We start from the raw sequence: 27,561 nt of genomic DNA, 5'->3' as shown, positions 1-27,561 counted from the left end.
GTTCGCATTGCATGATACTTGCCCTATCAGCTCATCACGTCACCAGGGAATCGCAGAGGTTGCAGGATGTGAATCACACTTGTGCAATGTGATGCATTAGCCAGTTGATAATGTTATTAGTGCTAGTCCCAAAGCAATCACCTTTCCGATCTGAGTCAGTCTGCGGTTTGTGCCAGTGTCTGACAGCTTCCTGAAACCAACGGAATGTCTCTGAGGGAACCTCTGTGCAGCCTTCCTGACCCTTCCCTAAAGCCAAGTTTGCTTTTTCTTTAAAGTGATAAGTGAAAAAAACAAACACCACTTGAGATGAGATGAGAGATTGGCTTTGTTTGTCACACATATGTACAGTACATCGAAATATACAGTGAAATACATCAGATCAAATCGGCAGGAACTGTCCAGGACAGCCCACAAGTGTTGCCACACTTCTGGCGCTAACATAGCGTGCCCACAGTTTGCTAAGATCTTTGGAATGTGGGAGGAAACCGGAGCACCCGGAGGAAACCCACACAGATACAGAGAGAACGCACAAACTCCTTACAAGCAGCGGCAGGAATCGAGACCCAGTCTCACAGCCAGTATTGTGAAATGCTGTGCTGACTGACCTTACAGCCAGTACTGTAAAGCGTAGTTTTACAACTATAAAACTGCTATGCAAATGTGCTACCATTTGCAGCTATCGTGAGACCATAACATATTGCACAGGAGTAGAATTAGGCTATTCAGACCATTGAGACTGCTCCACCATTCAACCCTGGCTGATATATTTTTCAATCCAATTCACCCTTAACAATCAAAAACATATCAGCTTCTGCCTTAAGTACATCCGATGTCTGCTCCTCCACAACCCTGAGGGAACTGCAATTAGTTCCGTGGTGAATTTCAGACAGTTTTTAAGGTAGGGCAGAGGAGTGGGAGTGCTGTGCGTTGTCAGTCTGGTCCTGATAAACTGAATAGATTAGAGCTTGGTGCCTGTGGTTGGATAGCCTGTCGGACCATCTCTAATGAAGTTCGTGCTCTGTAAAAGCGGAGGAGGCCTGGTTAGCCTATGCCATCGCGCTGAGGAGGCAATCCAATCAGTCCCACTTCCCTGCCCTTCCTATAGCCCAGCAAGTTTCTTCTCTTCTGTCTCTGCCTGGTATCCTAGGCCAACTTGCCAATGACCCTGTGCTGCCAACTCATTAAGGTGTACTTCCCAAATCATAACACCTCCATGTGAAGGAATTCTGAGTTTTCTGTGGGGTTTCATTGGCAAGTGCCCTTAATCTGTCTGCACCAGTTGCTCATCTGCCTGCCTTTGCAACTGCTGTTCCCAGTTACTATTTCAAAGCTATAAAATCTCCTTTTGGCTTTCCTTCTCAAGAGGATGACCCCCCAGCTTCTCTAGTTGAAGCTCCTCGTGCACGTACCACCTTGTTAAACTCCTTCATGTTGCTAAATAGCCCTTTCACTGGTGTGCCTGTCTCTGTTAGAACTAGGCCAGGTGCAGGGCTTGGATCTCCCAAGGTTAACAGTGAGAGAAACGTCTGGAGAAAGGCTGACTCATGTGGAAAGAATGTTGTTGCACTCCGATTGAGTTGTGAAGTATTTTCCAATGTTGCTCTGTTTCCAAAGTCCAGTCACCTTGTGACCCACTCCTGAACAATGTTAATGGGGAGCAGGCAATGTCACATCAGGGCTTCCTTCGGAATATCCCTGTCCCGTACATGCTGAACCTCGGAATTCCGGGAGGTGTGACAAAGCGGAATGTTCTGTACTATTACCCAGGGGAAGGTGGAAATTCTGTGCAATTTTGTACGCAGGTTGTTTACACACGTGTGGGTGATTGATAAACTTCAGCCATGGAACTTCAGTGACCTGTTCCTGGAGACAATCTTGTGGGAAACACATGTTCCAGGAACAGAATGAAAGAATTTGTTCACATCTTTTGTTCAGTGTCTAGAGTAGTTCAGTTATTTATATAATTTTAAGTTACGCCTTGACTGGTTAAAATAATGCATTAACTAGCTGTTGGAATGGTGATGGTTAATGCTGTAACTAGTTCCCTTGAAGATGACGATGATGAGCACTGTGTGTGCAGACAGTGACCTACAGCTGTGGTGCTGGGCAGTGACAGGTAACACAGTGGTACAGAGGGTGGAGCTGCAGCCTCACAGCACCAGAGACCCAGGTCCATTTTTGACCTCCAGCTCTGTCCGCATGGAGTTTGCACGTTCTTCACGCCACTGCGCAGATTTCCGCCGGGTGCTCCTGGTTCCTCGGACAGCCATGAGGATTGATAGGATTATTAGTTGCGGTGATGTGCCTCTGGTGTGTGGGTGACTTCGGCGGGGTGCGGGGGGGAATGAAATATGCTATCGTAGCATTAGTATAATGGATGGTTGACGGTTCTGAGATGTGGCCTACTTATCAGAGCAGTGATGGAGAGGGAGATGGCGGGGCAGCCAGTGATGTTTTGGGGACAGTGGAAGGAGTGGAGGGCTGATTTGATGGACCTGTCCTATGTGCCCTGTCTCCAGAGCCTAATACCTGGAATGAGACCCAGTGGTGACAGTGGGAAGGCTGTAACTCTGTGCGGTGTTTGCAACATCTCTCTTCCTCGTCCCTTTCTGGTCTGGCTGGTATAGCTCAATACCCTAATGTCATGAACATTGACTTCTCTAACTTCCGTTAATGCCCCACCTCCCCCTCATACCCCATCCATTATTGCCCATCCTCTGGGATTCCCCCTCCCCCTTTCTTTCTCCCTGGGCCTCCTGTCCCATGATCCTCTCATATCCCTTTTGCCAATCACCTGTCCAGCTCTTGGCTCCATCCCTCCCCCTCCTGTCTTCTCCTATCATTTTGGATCTCCCCCTCCCCCTCCCACTTTCAAATCTCTTACTAGCTCTTCTTTCAGTTAGTCCTGACGAAGGGTCTCGGCCCGAAACGTCGACTGTACCTCTTCCTAGAGATGCTGCCTGGCCTGCTATGTTCACCAGCAACTTTGATGTGTGCAGCTCAATAACCCGCCGGTTTTGTATGAACACTGCTGGTTGGATAGGTGAAGTGTCAAGGTTAGCCAAACCCCCTGGTCTGTACTGCACTGCTGAAGTCCATCTGCCGTGCTCATTTCCATCTTCCCCTTACGTTGACCAGTCCTGCGGTTGGCTTGCGATGATCTCGACATGGGACAGTTTTGCTCTGGGTCCAGGTTGCTGCGGTGGGACAGGACCTGGAAACGTCCCACTGTGCTTCTCACTTTGGGTAGAAGATGCTGGGTGAAGCTCTGCAATAATCCAATCTCAGACACCAGTGTGGATGAGTCCCGGCAGGGCCGACTAAAGTGGAACCGCTGCTCCCGATGATGGAGATCGGGACACAGATGGCTGCTGTTCTCTGGCCATTTTCAGCCGCGTTGACTCTGAACTAGACAGTAACCACATGCACCAAGTCCACCATAGTTTTCCCAATCCCCATCATTCCTCCTTTGACTCTGCCACTCACTTACACAATTAGATCAACTTACTCGGAGTTTCTTTGTGACATGGCAGGAAACCCACGCGGTCACGGGTGCGGCATACAAACTCTCCCACTGATTCTCCTGTAAACTACAACTCAACCTGCCCATTTCTCTCTGCAAATTGTCCAGTGAGGGTCCTGTTCCACGGCACATATTTCTTGTCTTTTTGAAGGTGGTGATGAATTTGCAAACCGTACTCTGCACTGAGTTTGACAAGTAAAATACCACCTATTACCAGAATGGCACTGACACGACACTTCTTGCACTATCTCTTCTCCTTCGTAAGCTAACCCATGCCCACCTCCTGTCAATATGCCCACTCTTGGCAACACGCACACACACAATGCTGGAGGAACTCAACAGCCAGGCAGTATCTACGGGAAAAAAGTACAGTCAACGTTTCCAGCCGAGACCCTTCAGCAGGACGATCTTTTCCACCTTTGCCCTTTGCTAGCGTCTGATCTAGTCTAAAGATTTACACTGGCTTAGAACTTTGATTGCTTTATGTCAAAAGTCCTTTGAAGTTTTGGAATACAACATCTCAGCAAAGTTTATCATTCTCCACTTGAATGGTCACTTCCTCAAGGAAGTCATGGAAGTCCGTCAGGCAAGTTATTTTGGTTGCAAAATGTAAGAGCATAAAAATATTGGGGCAGGAACAGCTCACTTCCCTTAATCTTTTACCAGCATGTAAATAGCAAATGGGTAGTAAAGAGAGACCCACACCTGGATATGGATCTCAAATAGGGAGACACCTGAGGATTTATAAGGTATTGGTCAGGCTGCACTTGGAATATTGTGAACAATTTTGGGCCCCTTACTGACAGCTCCGAAGGGGGTTCTGATGCGATTCATAAGAATAATTGCAGAACTGGAAAACTTAACATCTGAGAAGTTGTTGATGTCTTCGGGTCTGTACGCGGTGGAGTTCAGAAGGACGGGGGGGGGGGGGGGTGAACCAAATACTGGCAGTACATAGACTGGATTAGTCATCGAGTCAAATTTGCTGCACATGGTGGACTTGTGACAACAACTCGTGAATGTGGAACTGAGCCACAAACTATGCAGCATCTCCTGCAAAGCACATCGCTAGAGGAACCCTGTACTGTTACAGATCTTGCCAAATTCAACAACAAGGCGCAAAAATGTGTCCAGTTCTAGCTGGGCCATGTATAGACTGTCCGTCGACACGATAAGATGAAGAAGATCGAGTCAAACAATGCGGAAACAGGCCCAGAAGCCCACGCCCATCTTGTCCATGCAATCAAGATGCCCATCTAAATTAACACACATAAAAATTGCTGGTGAACGCAGCAGGCCAGGCAGCATCTAAAGGAAGAGGTACAGTCGACGTTTTGGGCTGAGACCCTTTGTCAGGACGAATTGAAAGATCAGTTACCTCTTCCTATAGATGCTGCCTGGCCTGCTGCGTTCACCAGCAATTTTTATGTGTGTTGCTTGAAATTCCAGCATCTGCAGATTTCCTCGTGTTTGCCCATCTAAATTAGTCCCATTTGATTCATATCCCTCTGAACCAGGGGTTCCCAGCCTTTTTTATGCCATGGACCAACACCATTAAGCAGAGGATCCATGGACTCCAGGTTAGGGAGCCCTGCTCTAAGCTTTTTCTATCCATCTACCTTCTCAAGTGTCTTTTCAACGTTATTGTATCTGCTTCAAATGCTTCCTCTAGCAGTTCGTTCCAATATGCACCATCCTCTCTGTGAAGAAGTTGCCCCTCCATCCCTTAGAAACCTTTCCCCTCTCTCCTCTAGTTTTCAATGCCTCTTCCTTGGGGAAAAGACTATGTGCATTCACCCTATCATGCCCTTCATGATCTTGTATGCCTCTGTGTGATCACCACTCAGTCTCCTATGCTCCAAAGAACGAAGTCCTAGACTATTTTGCCTCTCCCTATAACTCAGGCCCTCAAGTCCTGACAACATTCTCGCAAATCTTCTTTGCACTCTTTCCAGCTTGGTGGCATCTTTCCTATAAAAGAGCAACCAAGACCGTACACAATATTCCAGGGGTGGCCTCACCAGCATCTTGTACAATAGCAAGGTAACATCCTAATCCCTGTACTCAGTGCCCTGACTGATGAATGCCAGTGTTCCAGATGCCTTCTTCACCATCCTATCTGCCCATGATACCTCTTTCAGGAAACAGATAGATTGGACCCCAGACTGCTAAAGGAAACAGTGGTGGAGACAGTACAAGGGCTTGATGTAATCTTCCGGCATTCCCTGGAGGGTTGGTGTCAGAGGAATGGAATGTGGATTGAAAAATTGCAACCTTGTTCAAGACATAGTGAAGAGCAGCGAGTTTAACATAAGTAGTGGATAAAGTTTTAGAAAAATCAATTAGGGAAAATGAGCAATGTACTTCTTGGGAATATTTAATTTAATATGATAGTTTGGATTTTAAAAGGAAGATTGTATTGAACTAATCAAGATTTTTGGCAAATTACCAAAAAAGGTTGATGAATAGAATCCGGTCAATGTTCCTTGTGTTAGTTTTCACAAAGTGTTTGACCAGGTAACATAAAAGGCTTGTGGAAAAAAATTGAAATTTATGGAACAGTGATGACATTGCTGGTTTTGTAATTAAAGGACAGAAACTATTGTTGTGGTAAGTGGCAGTTTTCCAGGCCGGTGGGTGGGACACCACAGTGTTCTCAGAAGTCAAAGTTCAGACCACCACATTCTTCAATATTACTTGACTCCGATACTGACTGCAACGTAAAAGTTTCGACATTTTCTGGTAATGCCAAAGTTGAGGTTGTGGTCAACAGTGAGAGTAAAATTGTTGGGTCTGGAGATGCTGCCCAGAAGGCTCTGCGGAAGTCAAGAAAGAGGTGTAAATGCTGTGAGGCAGCCAGTTTATTAGCTGTTCATCATGGTATGGATCAGATACAGTCGGCCTGTACCAGCAAGGCAAGAACTCTGTGGCCCCTCTTTATAATGTAGGTGGGAGTTTTGTCTGATAAGAACGGCTTGTGGGAGAACAAGGACAGTTTTGATTGATGCTGCCATGACTTCTCAGGTCGTACTACAAATTACTGAAAACTTGATGAAAATTTACAAACAAACTTAAGCAAACATAAAGAAAGTTAAACTGCAAGAAAATAACAATTGAAGGCCAATCCAACAAAACCAAAAGATAATCACCAGGCAGTTTAGGACAGGAATGAGGAATCAGTTTGGTTAAAGGGAAAGAAAATGGTAACCTGGGCAACAGCAATGTTCCAAAGTGTGCTCTCGGAGGGTGGGGGGGGGGGGGGGGGGAAGGTGGGTCTGGTCGTATAGAGAAATTAATTTGCAAATCCTGTAGGGTCTTGGGTTTTGATGAATATGGTATGGACCTCTGTCAGTCAGGGTTGCCCATGGATATTGCATCCTAACTATCTAGGTACGCCCGTCTGGGCAGTACAATATGGCGAGCAAGCTGTTGCCCATGTAGCGAGCTCCCGCTCTCCACACATCTGATGAACCCAAAGCTTGGCAGAGACCAAGACAGTTTGGCTCCAGCAACATCGCAGGAGTTGCCAGTCAGTGTAGGACTGCCTTAGGAACTCCAGCTCCAGACTTTTCCCTCGAGGTTCACTCCCAAATCCCTCCCCAAGAGTGGGTGTAGGTGCAAGGCAGCGGAAGTTTGAGGTCAGAGTTTTCCTTCCCCTAGATGAGCTGCCAACTAAGCTGGCGAGCCCCATCTGACCAAAGCGACTGGTTAAGTTGCCAGTAACCCACCTTTGCCCCTTCTCCTGCCAGTAGAAACAGTTCTGCTGGGCTTAGTAGCTAAGCCACACGTGCAGGCCGGGAGCTGGACTTGGTTGTCAGAGGCTATTTGAGACGCGCACCATTGGGATCATTTCGTAGATGAGAAACAAAGGCAGAAAAGTGCAGCTAAACCTTTAATGGTGGCCCAGCCGGACCTTTCAGAGAGCTCTGATCACCAGTTTGGAAAAGGTGCGAAGGTCCTGCTGAGGGTGTATGGCTGGTTAACAGTGGGAACTTCAGCTGCAGAATTAGAGCGAAGAAGCTGAGGTTGTTCTTTGCGCAAAGGATGCCAAGGTGAGAGTTGACCAAGGTGTACGAGATTACGACAGGTTTTAACGATGTAAATGAACACCTTTACCCGTTTATTGATGATATGGGCAAAGGGACACGACTTCAAAAGATATACAAGAAGGATACGAGGAGTAGCTGTTCTTCTGCAGAAAGTGATACTAAACGGGGAGCTGTCAATAATTCCGGGAAGAAATTGTATCAGTGCTCGAGATGATAGAATTGAGGAAAGGGATCATTCTACATAGTCAGCACAGACAATGGGCTGAATAGTGTGCTGCTGATCTGTGCTGGTGACTTTACGCAATGCTTTGCTATGCACAGAGATTATGGATAGAACCACAAATGATTTCGTAATTGAGTTAAAAACTTGTGATTTTTAAGTGGGTCAGGGACTAGGCTTATTTATTTTAGTCATTATTCTTTATTGATGTCTCTCTGAGGTTGGATGTTAAGAATGTGAATGAATGGATCTGGAAAAATACCGACATCCTGAATAGGGAGGGGCAACGGGTTTGAACTGGAATGAATTAAGACAGGTTGTACTTTCACGAATCTCATTAGAGAGTGAGGGAGAATCAGGAATCATTAACTTTCGAGATTTATTTTGAAAGGCTTCAGTACTCATTAACTGGCCATGTTTCTACAGACTACATGAAATGAGTCTGTGGGGAGTAGCCTGGGAGGAATGAGGAGGCCAGCAATGCCCCATTAACAAGTGTAACCTTGCATGACTGCTGGTCATAACAAGGAGCAAAACTTCAGCCAAAACACGATAACTATGAGTGCAGACACCGGCTGGAATTCCAAACTAACTTTTCCTTAAAAGGATTACCTTCATACTTCTTCCACAGAATAAGAGAGGTCAGTAAAAATAGAAATTCAACACTGCGATAATGTTAACCATTGAACAGATGGATAAGAAACAGCAAATGATATAACATGTTGTAGTAAAACCACTTTTTTAAAGTAACAAGCCACCCCAGGGGCCTTCTCCCCACGGCTCTGTTGACTGGACCTCCATGACAACTCCAAAACTAACAACTGTACTTGGAGTTGGAGGAACGTTGATGTTTCAGGTCTAGACCCTGCAACAGGGAACAGAGTATAGAGGCAAGATGGCTAGTATAAAGAGGAGAGGGATGAGATACTGGCTAGTCGGGACTGAGAAGGGATGAAGGACAATGGGCAGATGATGCACTGCTCACCCCTCGCCTCCATCCAGGGACCTAAACAGCCCTTCCAAATGAGGCAAACATTTGTGTGCACTTCCTCCAACCTTGTCTACTGTATTCGGTGTTCCTGATGTGGCCTCATCTATTTCAGTGAGTCCCAGGACAGACAAGGTAACCAGTGTGCAGAGCAGATGTGTCCGGTCCACAACAGACTTCCTAGTTCTTGAGATGCAAACCTAAGGGCTTCCCTTGGCCTTTTACTGAGGCACACAAGATTCAGCAGGTGTTGGAAATCCAGAGCAACTCACACTAAATGCTGGAGGAACTTGACAGATCAGCCAGCATCTATGGAGGGGAATAGACGGTCAACATTTTGAGCGCAGTCCTTTCTTCAGGACTGGAAAGGGAGGGGGAGGGGAAGGCGTAAAAACTGGCAGGTGATAGGTGAGTCCAGGTGAGGGGGGGGGGGGGAGAAGAAGAAATAAAGAATTTCAGCCTGAAACATTGACTGTTTACTCCCTTCCACAGACTTTGCCTGTCTGCTGAATTCCTCCAGCATTTTGCTTATGCGGAGGTAGCTACCGAAATTCGGGCCTCCAGCCATTAATAGGGTTTGAACTTTCAACCTACAGAGTCTGGAGGCGGCAATGTAGCCCCCTGCTCTGGGCCTCTTGGACTGAAGACAGCAGTGCTTGGGCTGCCTATTTCCTGTCAGAACTTTCAGGTGATCCAACACACTGTGAGAACTCCTGCAGACACTTCCACCTAACCCGTCCAAATGTAACAAAAGCAGTGAGTTCCGAACCAACCCCATCCTCTGGGTGAAAACATTCTCTTCAGTTCTCTTAACCTTCCACCAGCCCACATAAATACATCTCCTTCCAGTTATCAACTACTGAGGGAAAATAGATTCTTTCAATTCTCACCGTCAACGCTTCTCATGACTTTATAAATCCTAATTGAATGCCCACTTCATCATCTCAACACAAAAACAAAAGGCCGACATCTAATCTTTTTGTTGTAGCTAAAGTTTCTTCAGATCTGTTGATATTCTGGTAAATTCTTTCCAAAGCAGTCAGTTCCTTCCTGTTCTGTGGGGACCTAAGCCCTTTGCAGGAACTTCACTCTGATATAACTAGTGTCTTGTGCAGCTCCAGTGTAATTTCACTGATTTAGCTCTTCTGCCTATGAAAGCAGATGCCCTGTTGATATTGAGAGAACCCTGGGCATGTGCTCCAAGGTCCCTGTGTTGCTGGAGACTCTGCTGATGCTGGAATCTGCAGCAAATGAATGCTGAAGGAACTCAGCATGTCAGGCAGAATCTGCAGAGTGAAATGGACTTGATATTTTGGATGGAGACCATTCACCCGGAGCTAATGTTTAAAATCGGCCTTTGCTTAAACTATTGAGAGTTTCTAACACTTTATTTTTGTTTCAGATGTTCAACATCTGCATTTTTTTTCTATTTAAGGGGGATGATGTTTTAGTGATGGGGTTGCAGAGACTGGTAAGAATACAGTGCATGTTACAGGGTTTTCCAACAAAGTGTAACAGCCCGGCCGGTAAAACAAGAGCGGAGCCATCCTTGTTTCCCGGTAAATGCCAGAAACGGCGCTTCGGGGATGACCACCAGCACGGACTCCTCGTCACGCATCCCCGTCCTGGTCTTGTTCTTTCACCAAGGAGCAACAGGAGCAGGCCGGCACTCGGCAGTGCTCTCCCAGGTTGCTGGCTTTGGGGGAAGCTTTGCTCGGTGATCGCCGGCTCTGGCTCAGGTTGTGTAACGATGTCTTTCACATGTGTTTCCTCAGCACCTGCAGCAGTGGTCACTGGGACTGTGAGCAGCATGCTTGTCTCATCAATGAAGAATTGATCCGCAGCATCAACCATGGAGACTATGGGTAGGTGTCATTCTTCCAGACTGCACGCGTCACTCAGGCGTGAGCTGTTACTTAGAACATGGAACGGAGAACAGTACAGCACAGAAACAGGCTATTCAGCCCACAATGTTGTGTTAGAACAGCTAAAAAGCAAATCAATAACATCCAAACCTTAATCCCTCCAACCTACACCATGTCTATATCCCTCTATCTTCCTCACATCCATGTGCCTATCCAAATGTCTCTTAAAAGCCCACTCTATCTGGTCAAGGGCCCAGCAGGTTCTTCTCTTGCCTCCTTCAATAACCTGGTAAATCCCATCAGGCCCTGGGGACTTATGCACCCTAATACTCATACTTGCTCCTCCTTGACCTCTAAACGCCCTAACGTATTTATACACTCAGCACTGATCTCCTGGTCCTTCATATCCTTTTCCTTGTTAAATACCGAAGCAAAGTACTCATTAAGTACCTGACTCACATTCTTGGCATCCAGGCAAATGTTCCCCTCTTTATCCTACAGTGGTCCCAGCCTCTCCCTAGTTATCCTCTTGCTCTTGATGTATGTATAGAGTGCCTTTGGATTCTCCTTAATCCTGCTTGCCAAAGACTTTTCATGGACCCTCCTGGTTTTCCTAATTTCCTCCTTTGATTCTTTTCTGGCTTCTTTATCCTCAACTGATTCATTCCATCCCTACATTTCCTTTTTCTTCTTAACTAAATTCATCACCTCTCTGGCCATCCAAGGATCTCCTATCTTTCCATTCCTGTCCTTCCTTCTAACAAGAACATACCTTTCCTGTACTCTGTGCAACTGATCTTTAAACACCGTCCACATGTCTGATGCAGACTTGTCTGAGAAAAGGTTTTCCCAATTAACGCTGTGATATTGTCCCTGATTAGTAGTGCAAAACCACCCTCCCCCCACTCGTACCTTCTCCTCTATCTTTTCTAAATCTTTGAAAACCTTACATTAATCACTCATTCTTGTCCCTCTCTCAACCAAGTTTCAGTCATGGCTACAACGTCATAGCTCCATGTACAGATCCATGCTCTAAGTTCATCACCCTTGCCCATAATACTGCAGCATTAAAATCTGCACACTGAAAAACTATCCAACCCATCAATTTTGATTATTTTGATTTTGCCTTTCAATACTTTCCCTGACATCTGCCTTCTGGTCTGATCCCTCCCTTACTCACCTGGGGCTCTGGTTCCAGCTTAATCCCTTCCGAGTAGCAACAGCAAACCTCCTGGCCAGGACGAGGAATTCTGCAGATACTGGAAACTCAAGCAACACACATCAAAGTTGCTGGTGAACGCAGCAGGCCAGGCAGCATCCCTCGGAAGTGGTACAGTCGATGTTTCGGGCTGAGACCCTTCGTCAGGACTAACTGAAGAAAGAGCTAGTAAGAGATTTGAAAGTGGGAGGGGGAGGGGGAGATCCGAAATGATAGGAGAAGACAGGAGGGGGAGGGATGGAGCCAAGAGCTGGACAGGTGATTGGCAAAAGGGATACGAGAGGATCATGGGACAGGAGGCCTAGGGAGAAGGAAAAGGAGGAGGGGGGGGGAAAAGCCCAGAGGATGGGCAAGGGGTATAGTCAGAGGGACAGAGGGAGAAAAAGGAGAGAGAGAGAGAAAGAATGTGTGTATAGTGAAATTCCCCCATCCCAGTTTCACCCTGCCCCCACCCCCAGCTGCCTACTACCTCCCTCATGGTTCCGCCTCCTTCTACTACCCATTGTGTTTTCCCCTATTCCTCCTTCACCTTTCCTGCCTATCCCCTCCCTGCTTCCCCTCCCCCACCTCTTTATCTTTCCCCTTACTGGTTTTTCACCTGGAACCTACCAGCCTTCTCCTTCCCACCCTCCACACACCTTCTTTATAGGGCCTCTGCCCCTTCCCTCTACAGTCCTGACGAAGGGTTCTGGCCTGAAACGTTGACTGTTCGTTTCCACGGATGCTGCCCGACCTGCTGAGTTCTTCCAGCGTGTTGTGAGTGGTGCACCGAATTCATCATCCCCTCACCTCTCCTGATAGTCAGCCATCCACTCTCTGAAGCCTGTATTCTGGGTGTGACCACCTCTTCAAAAGTCACATCTATATTACCTTCAGCCTCCTGAACGATCCTCAGTACATCGAACTTCTTGACCCAGTCAGTGAGGCGCTGAAGTTGGGTGCTCTTCCCACAAATGTAGTCATCAGGGAAACCATCGGGTCTCCTGATTTCCTACATCTGACAGGAGGAACATTCTGCCCTGACTGCTCTGTATTAAAAAAGGCTCGCCTGTTCTTAGCTGGTGCCTTTGCCTGTTCACACCGAAGCCTGTTCAGCCAAAGCCTTCACGCTCTGTCACTGGTGCGCTCTGTCACTGGTGCACTCTATCACTGGTGCGCTCTGTCACTGGCCGCTCCACTTGAGCCCACCCTCCTTTTATTTGCAGCTGAGTTTACGTCTCTGACACCGGCACTCGCACTCCTCGCGCCTCAGCCGCCGAAGAAAGACCGGCTTTGCCCGAATCTGCTCTTTTTTAATACTCGCACTCCAAACTTAGAGAATGTTACTTGTGTGTGTGTGGGGGGGGGGGGGTGTGAATTAACTTTTGGAAACAGTAGCGCAGTGGTCAGAGCAACACTATTACAACACCAGCAACCCAAGTCCAGTTCCTGCCGCCCGTCCGTACGCAGTTTGGACGTTCTCCCTGTGACCGCATGGGTTTCCTCCGGGTGCCCCGGTTTCCTCCCACAGTCCAAAGACCTACAGGTTGTGGCTGGTGAGTTGTGGACATGCCATGTTGGTGTCCAAAAACGTGACGACACCTGTGGGCTGCCCTGCGCTGTCCTCGCTGATTTGATCTGATGTAACCTACGCGTCTCACATTGTTTCGATGTACATGTGATAAATAAAACTGATCAAATCAAAGATAATCTGATCTTGCTGGTCATCCTGTCCTTCAAAAAATAAAATAGCTGCCGACCACAGCCCAGAGAATAAAGGGATAAAATGTGTGTTCAGCCACAGAGTCACCCCGATTGTCAGGTTCTCCACATCTCTGCTGCCCGCTCCATAGGAGTCTGGCCTGGATGGGTGGCTAATGCCCTCAGTAGGTTTACACTGGGTGTTGTGTACTTCGGTGTGGCTCTGACTCCAAAGCATGTCCCTCGGGCACTGCCGCTGCTGTGTCAGGCCTTGGCACCACTACCCATTTAACCTGAGGTTCGCAAAGGGGGAGAGTGCGCCACACTGACACTGTCATTTCTTTCTGAGCAGATGGAAAGCTTCGAATTACAGCCAGTTCTGGGGAATGACTCTGGACGAAGGAATCCGGTACCGGCTGGGTACCAGAAGGCCCTCCAGCACCGTGCTGAATATGAACAAGTTGAATGTACGGACACATCCCGGGGCACAGGGTGGAAGCAAGTCCGGCGGGACGGTTTGTATGGGCATGGTGGCAGGGTTCTGACCTGAAAAAGTATTCTAACAGGAGGATGAGGCAACGACAAGGGAAGTCAAAGACAGCGTAAAAGCAAAAGAGGGGGCATGTGATATAGCAAAAAAAAAAGTAACGTGAAGTTGGATTGAAAACCAACAGAATACAACTAAAAAAGAAGTAATCTGAGAAAAGATGAAATGTGAAGGAAACCTAGCCAATGCTAAGAGGTTACCAAAAAGTCTTTTCTCTGATATATAGAAGAAGAAGAAGAAGAAGAAGAAGAATAGCCCTTAACTTGGCAGTGGGGTTAGCGTGGCACTGTCATGACGGTGTTTCCGTAGCAAGCTATCCTTGTCTTTACGAGGCCCAGTTGCTAGCTCGACGCTCAGCCTGACTTGGATTCGAACTCGGGAGCCTTCGCTCCAGAGTCTGGCACTGATATCATTGCGCCACCGAGCGGGACATCGGATAGATAGAGTTTCCGAAGAGTGAAGGAGAGGCAGGGGTGAACATTGGGCTGATTTAAAATTATGCTGGAGCAACAGTAATGGGGGACAAGGAAATGGTGAACAAACTGAATAGGTATTTTGCATCAGTCTTCAGTGTGGAAGACACCAGCTGTATGCCAGAAATCCAGAAGTGCCTGAGGGAAGATGTACTCTCAGTAGGTAGTGCTTGGTAAGCTGAACAGTCATAAGGTAGATGGGCCACCTGGATCAGATGATAGCTGAAGAGAATGTGAAGGCATTATTAGTGATCTTTCAACGGTCACTAGATTCTGGAATGGTTCCGGAGGACTGGAAAATTGCAAGTGTCCTTCTGCTCTTTAAGAAAGGAGGGAGGCTTCAGTGGTTGGGAGGATTTTGGAGGCCATTACTAAGGATGAAGTGTCAGGGTACTTGGAGGCACATGATAGAATAGGCCAAAGTCTGTATGGTTTCCCTGAAAGGAAATCTTGCCTGACAAATCCTTTGGCTTTCTTTGAGGGAGTAGCAGGCAGCACAGAAAAGGAGAATGAGTAGATGTTATTCACGTGGGTTTTCAGGCCTTTGACAAGGTGCCACATGTGAGGCTGCTAATCAGGATAAGAGCCCCTGGTACAGGAAAGATGCAGGCATGGACAGATGGTTGGCTGACTGGCAAAAGGATGGGAATAAAAGGGGCCTTTTCTTGTTGGCTGCCAGTTACACAGGGTTAGTGTCGGTCCGCTACTTTTCACATTGTGTTAGTGATCTGAATTGATGGCTTTGTGCAACACACATAAAAGTTGCTGGTGAACGCAGCAGGCCAGGCAGCATCTCTAGGAAGAGGTGCAGTCGACGTTTCAGGCCGAGACCCTTTGTCAGGACTAACTGAAGGAAGAGTTAGTAAGAGATTTGAATGTGGGAGGGGGAGGGGGAGATCCAAAATGATAGGAGAAGACAGGAGGGGGAGGGATGGAGCCAAGAGCTGGACAGGTGATAGGCAAAAGGGATACGAGAGGATCAGGGGACAGGAGGTCTGGGAAGAAAGACAAGGGGTGGGGGGGACCCAGAGGATGGGCAAGGGGTATATTCAGAGGGACAGAGGGAGACGGAATATAAGGTGTTGTTCCTCCAACCTGAGTGTGGCTTCATCTTTACAGTAGAGGAGGCCGTGGATAGACATGTCAGAATGGGAATGGGATGTGGAATTAAAATGTGTGGCAACTAGGAGATCCTGCTTTCTCTGGCGGACAGAGCGTAGATGTTCAGCAAAGCAGTCTCCCAGTCTGCGTCGGGTCTCGCCACTATATAAAAGGCCACATCGGGAGCACCAGACACAGTATATCACCCCAGCCGACTCGCAGGTGAAGTGTTGCCTCACCTGGAAGGACTGTTTGGGGCCCTGAATGGTGGTAAGGGAGGAAGTGTAAGGGCATGTGTAGCACTTGTTCCGCTTACACGGATAAGCGCCAGGAGGGAGATCAGTGGGGAGGGATGGGGGGGACGAATGGACAAGGGAGTTGCGTAGGGAGTGATCCCTGCGGAATGCAGGGCGGGGGGACGGAACAACACCTTATATTCCGTCTGGGTAGCCTCCAACCTGATGGCATGAACATCGACTTCTCTAACTTCCGCTAATGCCCCACTTCCCCCTCATACCCCATCTGTTACTTATTTTTATACACACATTCTTTCTCTCACTCTCCTTTTTCTCCCTCTGTCCCTCTGAATATACCCCTTGCCCATCCTCTGGGTTCCCCCCCCTCCTTGTCTTGCTTCCCGGACCTCCTGTCCCATGATCCTCTCGTATCCCTTTTGCCTATCACCTGTCCAGCTCTTGGCTCCATCCCTCCCCCTCCTGTCTTCTCCTATCATTTTGGATCTCCCCCTCCCCCTCCCACTTTCAAATCTCTTACTCACTCTTCCTTCAGTTAGTCCTGATGAAGGGTCTCGGCCCGAAACGTCGACTGTACCTCTTCCTAGAGATGCTGCCTGGCCTGCTGCGTTCACCAGCAACTTTTATGTGTGTTGCTTGAATTTCCAGCATCTGCAGAATTCCTGTTGATGGCTTTGTGACCGAGTTTGTGGATGATACAAAGATAGGCAGAGCGGCAGGTAGTGTTGAGGAAGAAGGGAGTCTGCAGAAAGACCTGGACAGATTAGGAAAATGGGCAAAGTGGCAGATGGAATACTGTGCAGGGAGATGTATGGTCATGATCTTTAGTGGAAGGAATAGAGGTGTAGACTATTTTCTAAATAGGAAGCAAATTCAGAAATCAGAGGTGCAAAGGGATTTGGGAGCCCTAGTGGACAATTCACTAAAGGTTAACTTTCAGGTTGAGTTGGTGGTGAGGAAGGCAAATGCAATGTTAGCATTCATTTCAAGAGGACCAGAATGTAAAAGCAAGGATGTAATTCTGAGGCTTTCTAAGATATTAGTTAGGCTGTTCTTGGAATACTGTGAGCAATTTTGGGCCCCTTATTGAAGAACGGATGTGCTGGCATTGGAGATGGTCCAGAGGAGGTTAATGAGAATGGTCCTAAGAACAAAAGGGTTAATGTATGAGAAGCGTTTGATGGTTCTGGGCCTGTACTCACTGGAATTTAGAAGAATGAGGGGGAATGTCATTGAAACCTACCAAATATTGAATGACAGATGTAGAAAGGACATGGAGAGGATGTTTCCTACAGTGGGTGAGTCTAGGACCAGAAGCAACAGCCTCAGAATGCAAGGACATCCGTTTGGAACAGAGATAAGGAGGAATTGCTTTAGGCACAGGGTGGTGAATCTGTGGAATTCATTGCCTCAGTTTTCTTGGAAGCTTAGGCATTATTCATTCATTCATTATTTGCCATGTCACTAAGCATATTTAAAGTGGATGTTGGTGATTAATAAGGACATTAAAGGTTATAGGGAAACAGCAGGAGAATGGGGATGGGAGGAAAAATAAATAAACCATGTTTATGAAAGATAAATAAGCCATAAGCCAAGGAGAGAAGGACACTCGATGGGCTGAATGGCCTCATCCTACTCCCATGTCTTAAGGTCTTATGAAAACATTGACAATTCCTTTCCTCCCACGGATGCTGCTCGACCTGCTGAGCTCCTCCAGTAGATTGTTAGTTGCTCCAGATTCCAGCACCCTCAGTTTCTTTGCGTCTCCAGTGTGTTTTTGGGGCTTGTACCATGGAGTTGGGAGGGATCTGACACGCTGTCAGGCTCGGACTCTCTGCAGAGCAGTTTTGAGAAGCTCCGCGTCCCACAGCGTGAGCAGCTTGTCGAATAGAGGAAGGGCGACGTGGAGGGGTTTGATAGTCGCTCTCCTCTGGAGGGGGCAGAGCTGGAAGTGAACGCAGAACTGTTTAGGGGAATGGTCCACTGTTTGTGGGGACATGGAAATTTTTTGGATAAAGGAGGCGAGCCGGACATCAGTGAGGAGGGTGGGGCAAGGGGGCTGGTGCAGTGATACACGGAATCCAGTGGATTAACGTACAATGACTGGTCATTGACAAATCCTGCACTGTGAACTAGTCTGAGTGTTTGACCTTGCTGGTAGATGTAGATCCCACAGGACCCACAGCATCTAAATCCTGAATGTTTTGTTGAAGTGTTTCATCCCTGGTCCCTTATTATCACCTCCCTGAGCAAGGAGACACAGCAGCACCTCCGCTTCCTGAGAAGATTGAGGTGAGCAAGTCTTTCCCCCACCCCCCAGCCAACACACCCACCCCATCTTATCTGTGTTTTACAGGAGCACCACTGAGAGTGTCCTGACAAGTTGCATCTCCATCTGGTGAGGGAGCAGTCAAGCATCGGATCAGAAGTCCCGGCAGAGGACTGATGAGGGGATTTTAGGGGTCTCCCTACCATCCATTAGGGACATTTATCAGGAGCACTGTGTACGCAGGGCCCTTAGTATCATTAAGGATCCCACCCATCCATCCAGCATCCTCTTTGACTTTCTACCGTCAGGCAGGAGACTTCGATGCGTAAAGACAAGAGCGGTCAGGATGGGGAACAGTTTCTTCCCTCAGGTCATTAGGCTTCTGAACTCCCTGTCACATCGTATTCAAAGTCACTGATTAACCTGATCCATGCCTTACAATATTTAATATTAATGCACTTTAGTTTGTTGTTTGTGTGTAATCCATCTGTAGATTTTATCCTTGCCTTCATAAGTTATCATGTGTTATGTACTACTGTGATTTACACCCTGGGTAGGGGAAACATTGTCTAAATTCTATATGCATTATATATGTTACGTACATATACGTAGTTAAATGACTATAAACTTCACTTGACTTGTCACTAATGACCCTCACCATCTGGGACGTACACTCTTCTCATTACTACCATCAGGGAAGAGGTACAGGAGCCCAAAGGCACACATTCAATAGTTTAGAACAGTTTCTTCCCTCACCATCAGATTTTGGAGTGGTTCAAAGCAAGAATCGACAGATTGATTTAGAGCAGGAAATTGGTACAGGGCGATCTATCGATGACGGAGTGCCTACTCAGGGCGCTCTCCCATTTTCGTTTCAGATGGACATGGACAGCAATGACGTCCTGCCCAAGCATTTCAATGCTGCCGATAAATGGCCAGGATTAATCCACCAGCCCATGGATCAAGGCAACTGTGCAGCATCGTGGGCCTTTTCCACAGCAGGTAAACCGTCACTGGGATACGTGGTGCGCGTCGGTGTGTAACAGTGATGGGGCCTGTGTCACCGTATTCAGTGTACGATACGTGGTGGTTCTATCACTATCATAGTACATTACATGTATCAGAGACGTACGTGGATTATCACTATTACAGTGGAAATTGTGGGTTCTACCACCATTATAGAGGAAGATGTTAGCTACATCATTTGGTAATAGATTTAGTGTAGCTTTCTGTTTAGTATGCTGTGTCATTGTGTCACGGTAGAAGGTGTGGGATATCTCACTGTCACAGTGAGCATTGAGGGTTTCACAGTGTATTTGGAGTGGGATGCAGCTGGATCAGAGTGTTGAGAGCAGTAAAACAAATAGCAAACAGCCTGACCATTATACCGGTAAAGCTGGGGATGTGATGTGGGTCAGTTTTACATTGAGATGAGTTGGATATTTCAGTGCTGCATTGAGTGGTGGGAAGTATGTCACAATGCTACAGTGAGAGAGGGCATTACTCTTTCCATTATCTGTTGTGGCCTAGAGCAGTGTTCCAGTAAAGGGAGCGGTACAGGTTAACGTCACCATGGGGACTGTCTTGGAGCACCTTCCATGCTAAGGTGTGACGTTGAGTCAGAGGAGGTCAGTACCAGTAGGTGTCTGTGTCAGGCTGTGAACATGATGACTCTGGGGTCGGTGGGAATGTTACAGAGATTGGTATTTCAGCATAACAGGGAGCCTGAGGCCTGTCTTACAGTCAGCTTGTTATCTTTGCCTGTGTTCCAGTCAGAGCGGGCGTGCACAGAGTATTACAGTGGTAGACTAGGGGCCAGTGTGCAGTGAAGAGGGCCCAGGTGTGTACGGGGTGTTCAGTCGGGGTGCGGGGGGTGGGGAGATTGGGATGAATGTGTGAGGGTTGTTGGAGTGAAGACAGTGGGTCTATAGGTCATGTTACAGTATTCATGGGCTGCCACAGTGAGGACCTCTCTGCAAGGGTTGTCATGGTGAGCGGTCTGTGCATGTGGCATGGTTCAGTGAGGGGGTGTGTGTACAGTTCAGTGAGGGTGTGTGTGTACAGTTCAGTGAGGGTGTGTGTGTACAGTTCAGTGAGGGTGTGTGTGTACGGTTCAGTGAGGGGGTGTATGGTTCGGTGAGGGGGTGTACGGTTCGGTGAGGGGGTGTACGGTTCGGTGAGGGGGTGTACGGTTCAGTGGGGGGTGTACGGTTCAGTGAGGGGGTGTACGGTTCAGTGAGGGGGTGTAGGGTTCAGTGACGGGGTGTACGGTTCAGTGAGGGTGTGTGTGTACGGTTCAGTGAGGGGGTGTACGGTTCAGTGGGGGGGTGTACGGTTCAGTGAGGGTGTGTACGGTTCAGTGGGGGGGTGTACGGTTCAGTGAGGGTGTGTACGGTTCAGTGAGGGGGTGTACGGTTCAGTGAGGGGGTGTACAGTTCAGTGATGGAGGGTGTGTACGGTTCAGTGAGGGGGTGTAGGGTTCAGTGAGGGGGTGTACGGTTCAGAGAGGAGGTGTAGGGTTCAGTGAGGGTGTGTACGGTTCAGTGAGGGGGTGTACGGTTCAGTGAGGGGTGTACGGTTCAGTGAGGGGGTGTAGGGTTCAGTGAGGGGGTGTACGGTTCGGTGGGGGGGTGTACGGTTCAGTGAGGGGGTGTACGGTTCAGTGGGGGGGTGTACGGTTCAGTGAGGGGGTGTACGGTTCAGTGAGGGGGTTACGGTTCAGTGAGGGTGTGTACGGTTCAGTGAGGGGGTGTACGGTTCAGTGATGGAGGGTGTAGGGTTCAGTGAGGGGGTGTACGGTTCAGTGAGGGGGTGTACGGTTCAGTGAGGGTGTACAGTTCAGTGAGGGGGTGTAGGGTTCAGTGGGGGGGTGTACGGTTCAGTGAGGGGATGTACGGTTCAGTGGGGGGGTGTACGGTTCAGTGAGGGGGTGTAGGGTTCAGTGAGGGGGTGTACGGTTCATTGGGGGGGTGTACGGTTCATTGGGGGGGGTGTACGGTTCATTGGGGGGTGTACGGTTCATTGGGGGGGTGTACGGTTCAGTGAGGGGGTGTACGGTTCAGTGAGGGGGTGTAGGGTTCAGTGGGGGGGTGTACGGTTCAGTGAGGGGGTGTACGGTTCAGTGGGGGGTGTACGGTTCAGTGAGGGGGTGTAGGGTTCAGTGAGGGGGTGTACGGTTCAGTGGGGGGGTGTACGGTTCAGTGAGGGGGTGTAGGGTTCAGTGAAGGGGTGTAGGGTTCAGTGAGGGGGTAGGATTCAGTGAGGGGGTAGGATTCAGTGAGGGGGTGTACGGTTCAGTGAGGGGGTGTACGGTTCAGTGAGGGTGTGTACGGTTCAGTGGGGGGGTGTACAGTTCAGTGAGGGTGTGTGTGTACGGTTCAGTGAGGGGGTGTACGGTTCAGTGAGGGTGTTGGGTTCAGTGAGGGTGTGTACGGTTCAGTGAGGGGGTGTATGGTTTAGTGGGTGTGTATGGTTCAGTGAGGGGGTGTACGGTTCAGTGAGGGTGTGTACGGTTCAGTGAGGGGGTATACGGTTCAGTGTGGGGATGTATGGTTCAGTGAGGGGGTGTACGGTTCATTGGGGGGTGTACGGTTCAGTGAGGGGGTATGTGTACTGTTCACGGAGTGGGGTGTATGTACTGTTCAGTTGCGGGGTGTGCATGTTTTGGTGAGGAGGGTGGGCACTGGGTTCTGGGGAAGTGAGTGGCTCTGAACGAGTTGTCACAGCGAGGGCTGCTCAGGTCTCTCTGACATCGATCCCTTGCTCCCCAGCCGTGGCCTCTGACCGAATCGCCATCCAGTCCATGGGCCACGTGAGAGCGGTCCTGTCGCCGCAGAATCTCATCTCCTGTAACCGGCGCAAACAGCAGGGCTGTCACGGCGGCCGCATCGACGGTGCCTGGTGGTACCTGAGGCGGCGCGGGTAGGTACCTGGGCACGGGGCGTCGCGGATAGGTACCTGGGCACGGGGTGTCACGGGTAGATACCTGGGTGCGGGGCGTCGCGGGTAGGTACCTGGGCGCAGTGCGTTGCGGATAGGTACCTGGGCACGGGGCGTTGCGGGTAGGTACCTGGGCGCGGGGAATCGCGGGTAGGTACCTGGGCACGGGGTGTCACGGGTAGATACCTGGGTGCGGGGCGTCGCGGGTAGGTACCTGGGCACGGAGCGTCGCGGATAGGTACCCTGGGCGCGGGGTGATCGGGACCGTGCGATGGAGCAGCAATACTCCCTGTGGTGGACTAGCTCTGACCTGAAACACGGCCGACGTGTTCTTGACTGGACCAAACCCTTTCATGTCAAATGACACCTTTGCAGATCAGTGCAAAGAATTACCGTGTGCGTGTGTGTGGTAGCACCGGGGTCTCACATCCACACAAACGTCTAAAACCCTTTTTACCATCCACACATTCCCCGTTTCTTTGGGGTATTTGGGATTAACCAGAGGGTGAACCACACTGAACATAGTCTGTCAGCATTCATGTGCTCAAGCACTTTAAACACCGGATCCACCCGCTACTCGTGCAGAGCTGCGGCTGTGAGCTGTTGAGAAAGAAAGGGGGCTTGCGTTTGCACATTCCTAGTCATGACCCCAGAGCTGCTTCTTTGCGCTTCAAAACTCGTGTCATCATTGCAAAATGCACTCGCTAGTTTACACAAAGCAAATTCTCATAAATAGCAGCACGATAGCGATTTGTAATCGATGCTGACGAAGTTGGTTCGATGATAAATATTGAACTTCCCTGACCTTTTGCCGACAGCATCGAGGACTCTTTAACAGTTGCCTGAGAGTATACATCAACTTGACCTGACGCCGTGAACCAAAGGGGGCAGCCATGACAATGCATGCTGCTGCTCTTGAGTAATTAGTGTTGGGGTGGGTTCCTGCAGCTGACTTCACCCTCCATCTCCTAAATCCACAGCAAGTAACACGGGTGAGCCCCACCCTCTGGTGGATATTGAGAATGCCCTCACAACAGCAGACATCCCACCTCTCCCGGAAGTTTCGGGAGTCTCCCACATATCGATAGTGACTCCCTGACGCCCGGAAATTATATACAATATCCCGGAAATCGATTTTTTTTGTGCGGAAGAGCGAGCATCCTGATTGGTCTCTCTTCGTGCTAAGAGTGGCCCCCAACCACCGGGCCGCGAGGAAATGATATGATTTGGCAATATGAAACGATATGAGTCAGCTGCACCTTTCCTCATTCCCTGTCACGTACTGTTGAATTTTAACACACGCGAGGTCATCAGTGACCCAAGACGTGCAAAGAAATGGGTCTGTGACCCATTTGCGAATGTCCCCGGTGAATCGTCCATGTCAGCACGAGAAGATGATTAACTCCTCGTGCTGGCAAATGACGGTGGGCTGAAAAGTATGTTTGACATAACATCTCTGCTGGCATTCTGGATCAAAGTCAAGGCTGAATATCCTGAGAAAGCCACGAAAGCACTGAAAACGTTGCTTCCATTTCCAACATCCTATCTCTGTGAAGCAGTGTATTCTGCAATGAATGCAATGAAAACTAAATTGCGGAATAGACTGGACATAAGGAACCCCCTTCGAGTATCGCTGTCTCCCATCACCCCTCGATCAGACCGTGTTGTTGCAGGAAAACAAGTCCAGGGCTCCCACTGATTCAGTGATATTGGTGTGTTGCAATGATTTTATATGTTCATATGAGGAAAGTATGCACTGTGTGTTTAATATCCAAACGTTACTTAAAATGTTATGATGCTTTTGACTTATAAGTGACTTATAATTCAGTGGTGGGCCGCGAAGAATACAGCAGTGGCCGGAACGCACCCAGCACATCTTTAAGAAAAAAGCCGAAATAAACAAGCTAATTAATTAGGTGCCGCCCGGCACATAAATGTCAGCCCAGATCAGAGGTGATTGCCGATTGCGTTGCCTCTGATCTGGGCCGACATTTACATGCTGGTCTGTACCGCTGCATTCTTCACGGCCCGGAGGTTTGGAACCACTGTTATAATTGACTTATCACGACATTCATGCGAGGAAAATATGCGCTATATGTTTAATATTAAATTCGTTAGATAAACCCCTTTAGAAACAAAATTGAGTGTATTAGCCACTTACAAGTGACTTATAGTTGACTTATCACCTATATTCCGGTCGTGATTAACACCCACCGCCCCCCCCCCCCATTAAACTGGTCCGCGGAGCAAAAGAGGTTTGGGACTGCTGATTTAAACTAGCTGACTGGCTGCCAAGGAGCTAGACTATTGATGTCCTACGTGATGAGGCCAAACTCCCTGTAGACTTGCTTAAAGTTGTAATAGAATAAACATGATAATATAATATAATATAAGTACATATTTTAATGTCACATTTGCTGCATATACCCAACTTGGTTTACAGATTAGACAAAATCACTAAAGAAAGTATTACATACACCCTTGGAGGTCGACAGGGTGTGGGGGGGGAGGGTGCTACCTCCCTGAAATGAGCTTTTGCAGGGTGGGATGTCTGCACAGACAGTTGAGGCCTGGGAAAGGGCTGGGAGATCATCTGAAATTTCCGGTGATGCCCTCCCCGACGTGAAAAGGAACTCCCCTCACTCGTGATTTTCCAGTTGTGCGGGGGACGATGGTTGTTCGACAACAGCCCTGCTGCTTCAGCACTGACTCTGCATTTTCAGCTGTAGGGTGAAGGCCGCAGTCCCCGCTGAATCGGGAGGAAATGTCTCTCCACTCCCCCCCCCCCCACCGCAGCTCACCACTCCACTATCAGAGCACAGCAGCTGACGAGCGTTCAAACTCAGAGCCAGCCCCAGCTCCGTAGCCAGCAGCTGAGCACGCAGGTCACAGCAAGCTCAGTAAACCCCAGCACCAGAAACGTCCTTTCCGGTCCCAGCACCTACATTTCCATCAACACGTTCTCCCTCTTCCTCTGTTGATATGTGTGTTTTCGGTTAACTGCCCGATCTATTTCATTGGCCTGTTGTTCGAGCCTCATTGATGGTGTAAATTGGAAGCGTTCACTACTATTCTGAATCTCACTTGCACAGTTCCACAGGGTAGTATCAGTTTCCTCGACCTTTCCATAAACGTCTCGATTCTTGGCTGACACCCAGAGGTTTGAAACTCGAACTAAACTAATCAAAGACCCCACCTACCCCAGCTCCAGCTGCCCACCACCCACTCACTCCTTCCATGGGGTCCCCTCCAGTTCAGCTGTGGCCTTGTCGAACCGTGGAGTAGCCAGATTGAGCCGACAGCTCCCACCGCCGACGTTCTCTGTTCCTCCAGGCTCACGTCTTCCCTTTGTGCCTCGCAGGGTGGTGTCGGACAGCTGCTACCCTTTCTCCAGCTCGGACAGCCTTCACCTCGGCTCCCGGTGCATGATGTCCACGCGGTCTGCCGGGCGGGGCAAGAGGCAAGCCACAATGCCCTGCCCCAACCCTGACAGCCACACCAACCAGATCTATCAGACTACTCCACCCTACCGCCTCTCCAGCAACGTGAGTACCTCTACCTAAACCCACTCCCCGTCTGCAGCCCCGGGTGGCCAGTCTCATCCCATTAGCTCTGATTTCACACCACTCACATTAGGAACCGACCTGTTGGCTCAAATGTTTGAAACACCCCTGGCTCCCTCACCCATCAAATCTCCCGTAAGGTTTATCAATTTAACATCCATCTCACCTTTCAATTCAAGGAGAGGGACAACGTGTCGTCCCGCTCAGACCCACTTGCCCCAACGGGACTTGGTCAGTCTGCGGCCCCTTGTACTGTGATCTGGTCAATTATAGCTTTCTCCCCCCAGGCAGTCAAAGACCACTCCGACTGGGAGTCAGTGAGCTGGTAACCATTCACACTGCCTGTTCAATGACCCCTCCCACGTAAGTTGCGGGGTGGGGGGGAGGGGATTGGTGAATGAGTGGTGAATCTGTGGAATTCTTTGCCACAGGCGGCTGCGGAGGCCACGTCTTTATGTATATTTATGGCAGAGATTCTTGATTGAGCAAGGCATGAAGGCGGGAGATTGGGGCAGAGAGGGAAAAATGGAACAGTGGAGCGGACTCGATAGGCCAAATGGCCTAATTCTGCTCCTATATCTTGTGGTCTCATGGGATTGGCGTTCGGTGACCACCTCTCATCGCATAGCTCAGCTGGCAAGGCTTTACCTTCCCGTGTCACCTGTTTGCAGACAGGGGCCCCAAGGACTGAAGTATTTCCTCTGCCCTGTTGTCTGTGAGGCCCATCTGCTGTCTATCAGGGACTTCGTCCAGTCTGTGCGTCAGACTGCAGCAACCTTGCATCAACAAACATTCAGGGAACACTGCCATACAGAAGTGGCCTCTCCGGCCCATCTAGTCCATGCTAAACTGTTACTCTGTCCATTCCCATCAACCCACACCTGGACCATAGCCCTCCATCTGCCTCCCATCCACGTACTTGGGCAAACTGCTCTTAAATATTGAAACTGGACCTACTTCCGCAGGCAGCTCATTCTACTCTCTCACCAGCCTCTGAGTGAAGAAGTTCCCCTTAAATATTTCACCCATTTTGTTCGGTTAGAAAGGGGTTCTGCTCGGCCTAGTTGTCGCTGAATCTTCCTCTTTGATCAACAGGAGAAGGAAGTGATGAAGGAACTGATGGAGAACGGGCCTGTCCAAGGTAAGAGACAAACTGCTTTATCACCACGGTGACAGCTTAGCCGCAGCTGGGGCGCCAAGGGCCTCAATGCGAGATTTCTTCTCTCAGGAGGCTGTGAATTGATGGGATTCCCTTCCCCAGGGTGCCCAGATGGTCACTAAATTTGGGGGGCCTGCAGGGCCGGGCGACTATTGGACACGTACTGAGTTGGGGACCATGGGGACTGGGAGGGGAGGGTTGATGAGGACCTGCAGTAAAGGACCAATTACTAACTACTGGATAATGATATAGGCCCAGACATATCCTGCCCATCCCCCACCATTCCTGTTTCTTATGTTGAGCTTATTGTCACACACACAAGTACATCTATGTACAGCTGCAATGAAAAACTCACTTGCAACAGCAGCACAGGCACACAGTCGCATTAATCCAACTTTTAATACTCACCATTTTCACAAGAAAAATGCAAATCAGATATCAATTATGCACAATTTTTGCAAGAGAGCATTTAATTAGAGCAAAATAAAAGATGGTAGTGGAAAGTGGTCATGGTGTTGCTGAACTGTAGTGTTTAGGTTGGACTCGGGTTGGAGGAACAACACCTTCTATACCGTCTGGGTAGCCTCCAACCTGATGGCATGAACATTGACTTCTCTAACTTCGGCTAATGCCCCACCTTCCCCTCATACCCCATCTGTTATTTATTTATATACACACATTCTTTTTCTCTCTCTCCTTTTTCTCCCTCTGT

General features: G+C 48.8%; 1 protein-coding gene across 2 annotated transcripts in view; it reads left to right on the top strand.

The window, feature by feature from the left end:
- The window catches only part of tinagl1 (tubulointerstitial nephritis antigen-like 1), a 57,995-nt gene that overhangs the window by 12,837 nt on the left and 17,597 nt on the right, over nucleotides 1-27,561 (top strand). Inside the window, exons 4-9 of one of the 2 annotated variants that reach the window (XM_072247235.1) lie at nucleotides 10,556-10,645; nucleotides 13,897-14,011; nucleotides 19,067-19,190; nucleotides 21,959-22,109; nucleotides 25,489-25,672; nucleotides 26,786-26,831. In XM_072247235.1, the coding sequence (XP_072103336.1) occupies nucleotides 10,556-10,645; nucleotides 13,897-14,011; nucleotides 19,067-19,190; nucleotides 21,959-22,109; nucleotides 25,489-25,672; nucleotides 26,786-26,831 (710 nt within the window). Of the gene's footprint in view, nucleotides 1-10,555; nucleotides 10,646-13,896; nucleotides 14,060-19,066; nucleotides 19,191-21,958; nucleotides 22,110-25,488; nucleotides 25,673-26,785; nucleotides 26,832-27,561 lie in introns of both variants that reach the window. The other variant, XM_072247234.1, reaches the window with a different exon arrangement.

This window comes from Mobula birostris, chromosome 30 (assembly GCF_030028105.1).
Source record: "Mobula birostris isolate sMobBir1 chromosome 30, sMobBir1.hap1, whole genome shotgun sequence".
In the NCBI taxonomy this organism is placed as follows: domain Eukaryota; kingdom Metazoa; phylum Chordata; class Chondrichthyes; order Myliobatiformes; family Myliobatidae; genus Mobula; species Mobula birostris.
Note: the sequence above shows the minus strand (reverse complement) of the source record. Positions and strands in the feature narration are given on the sequence as shown.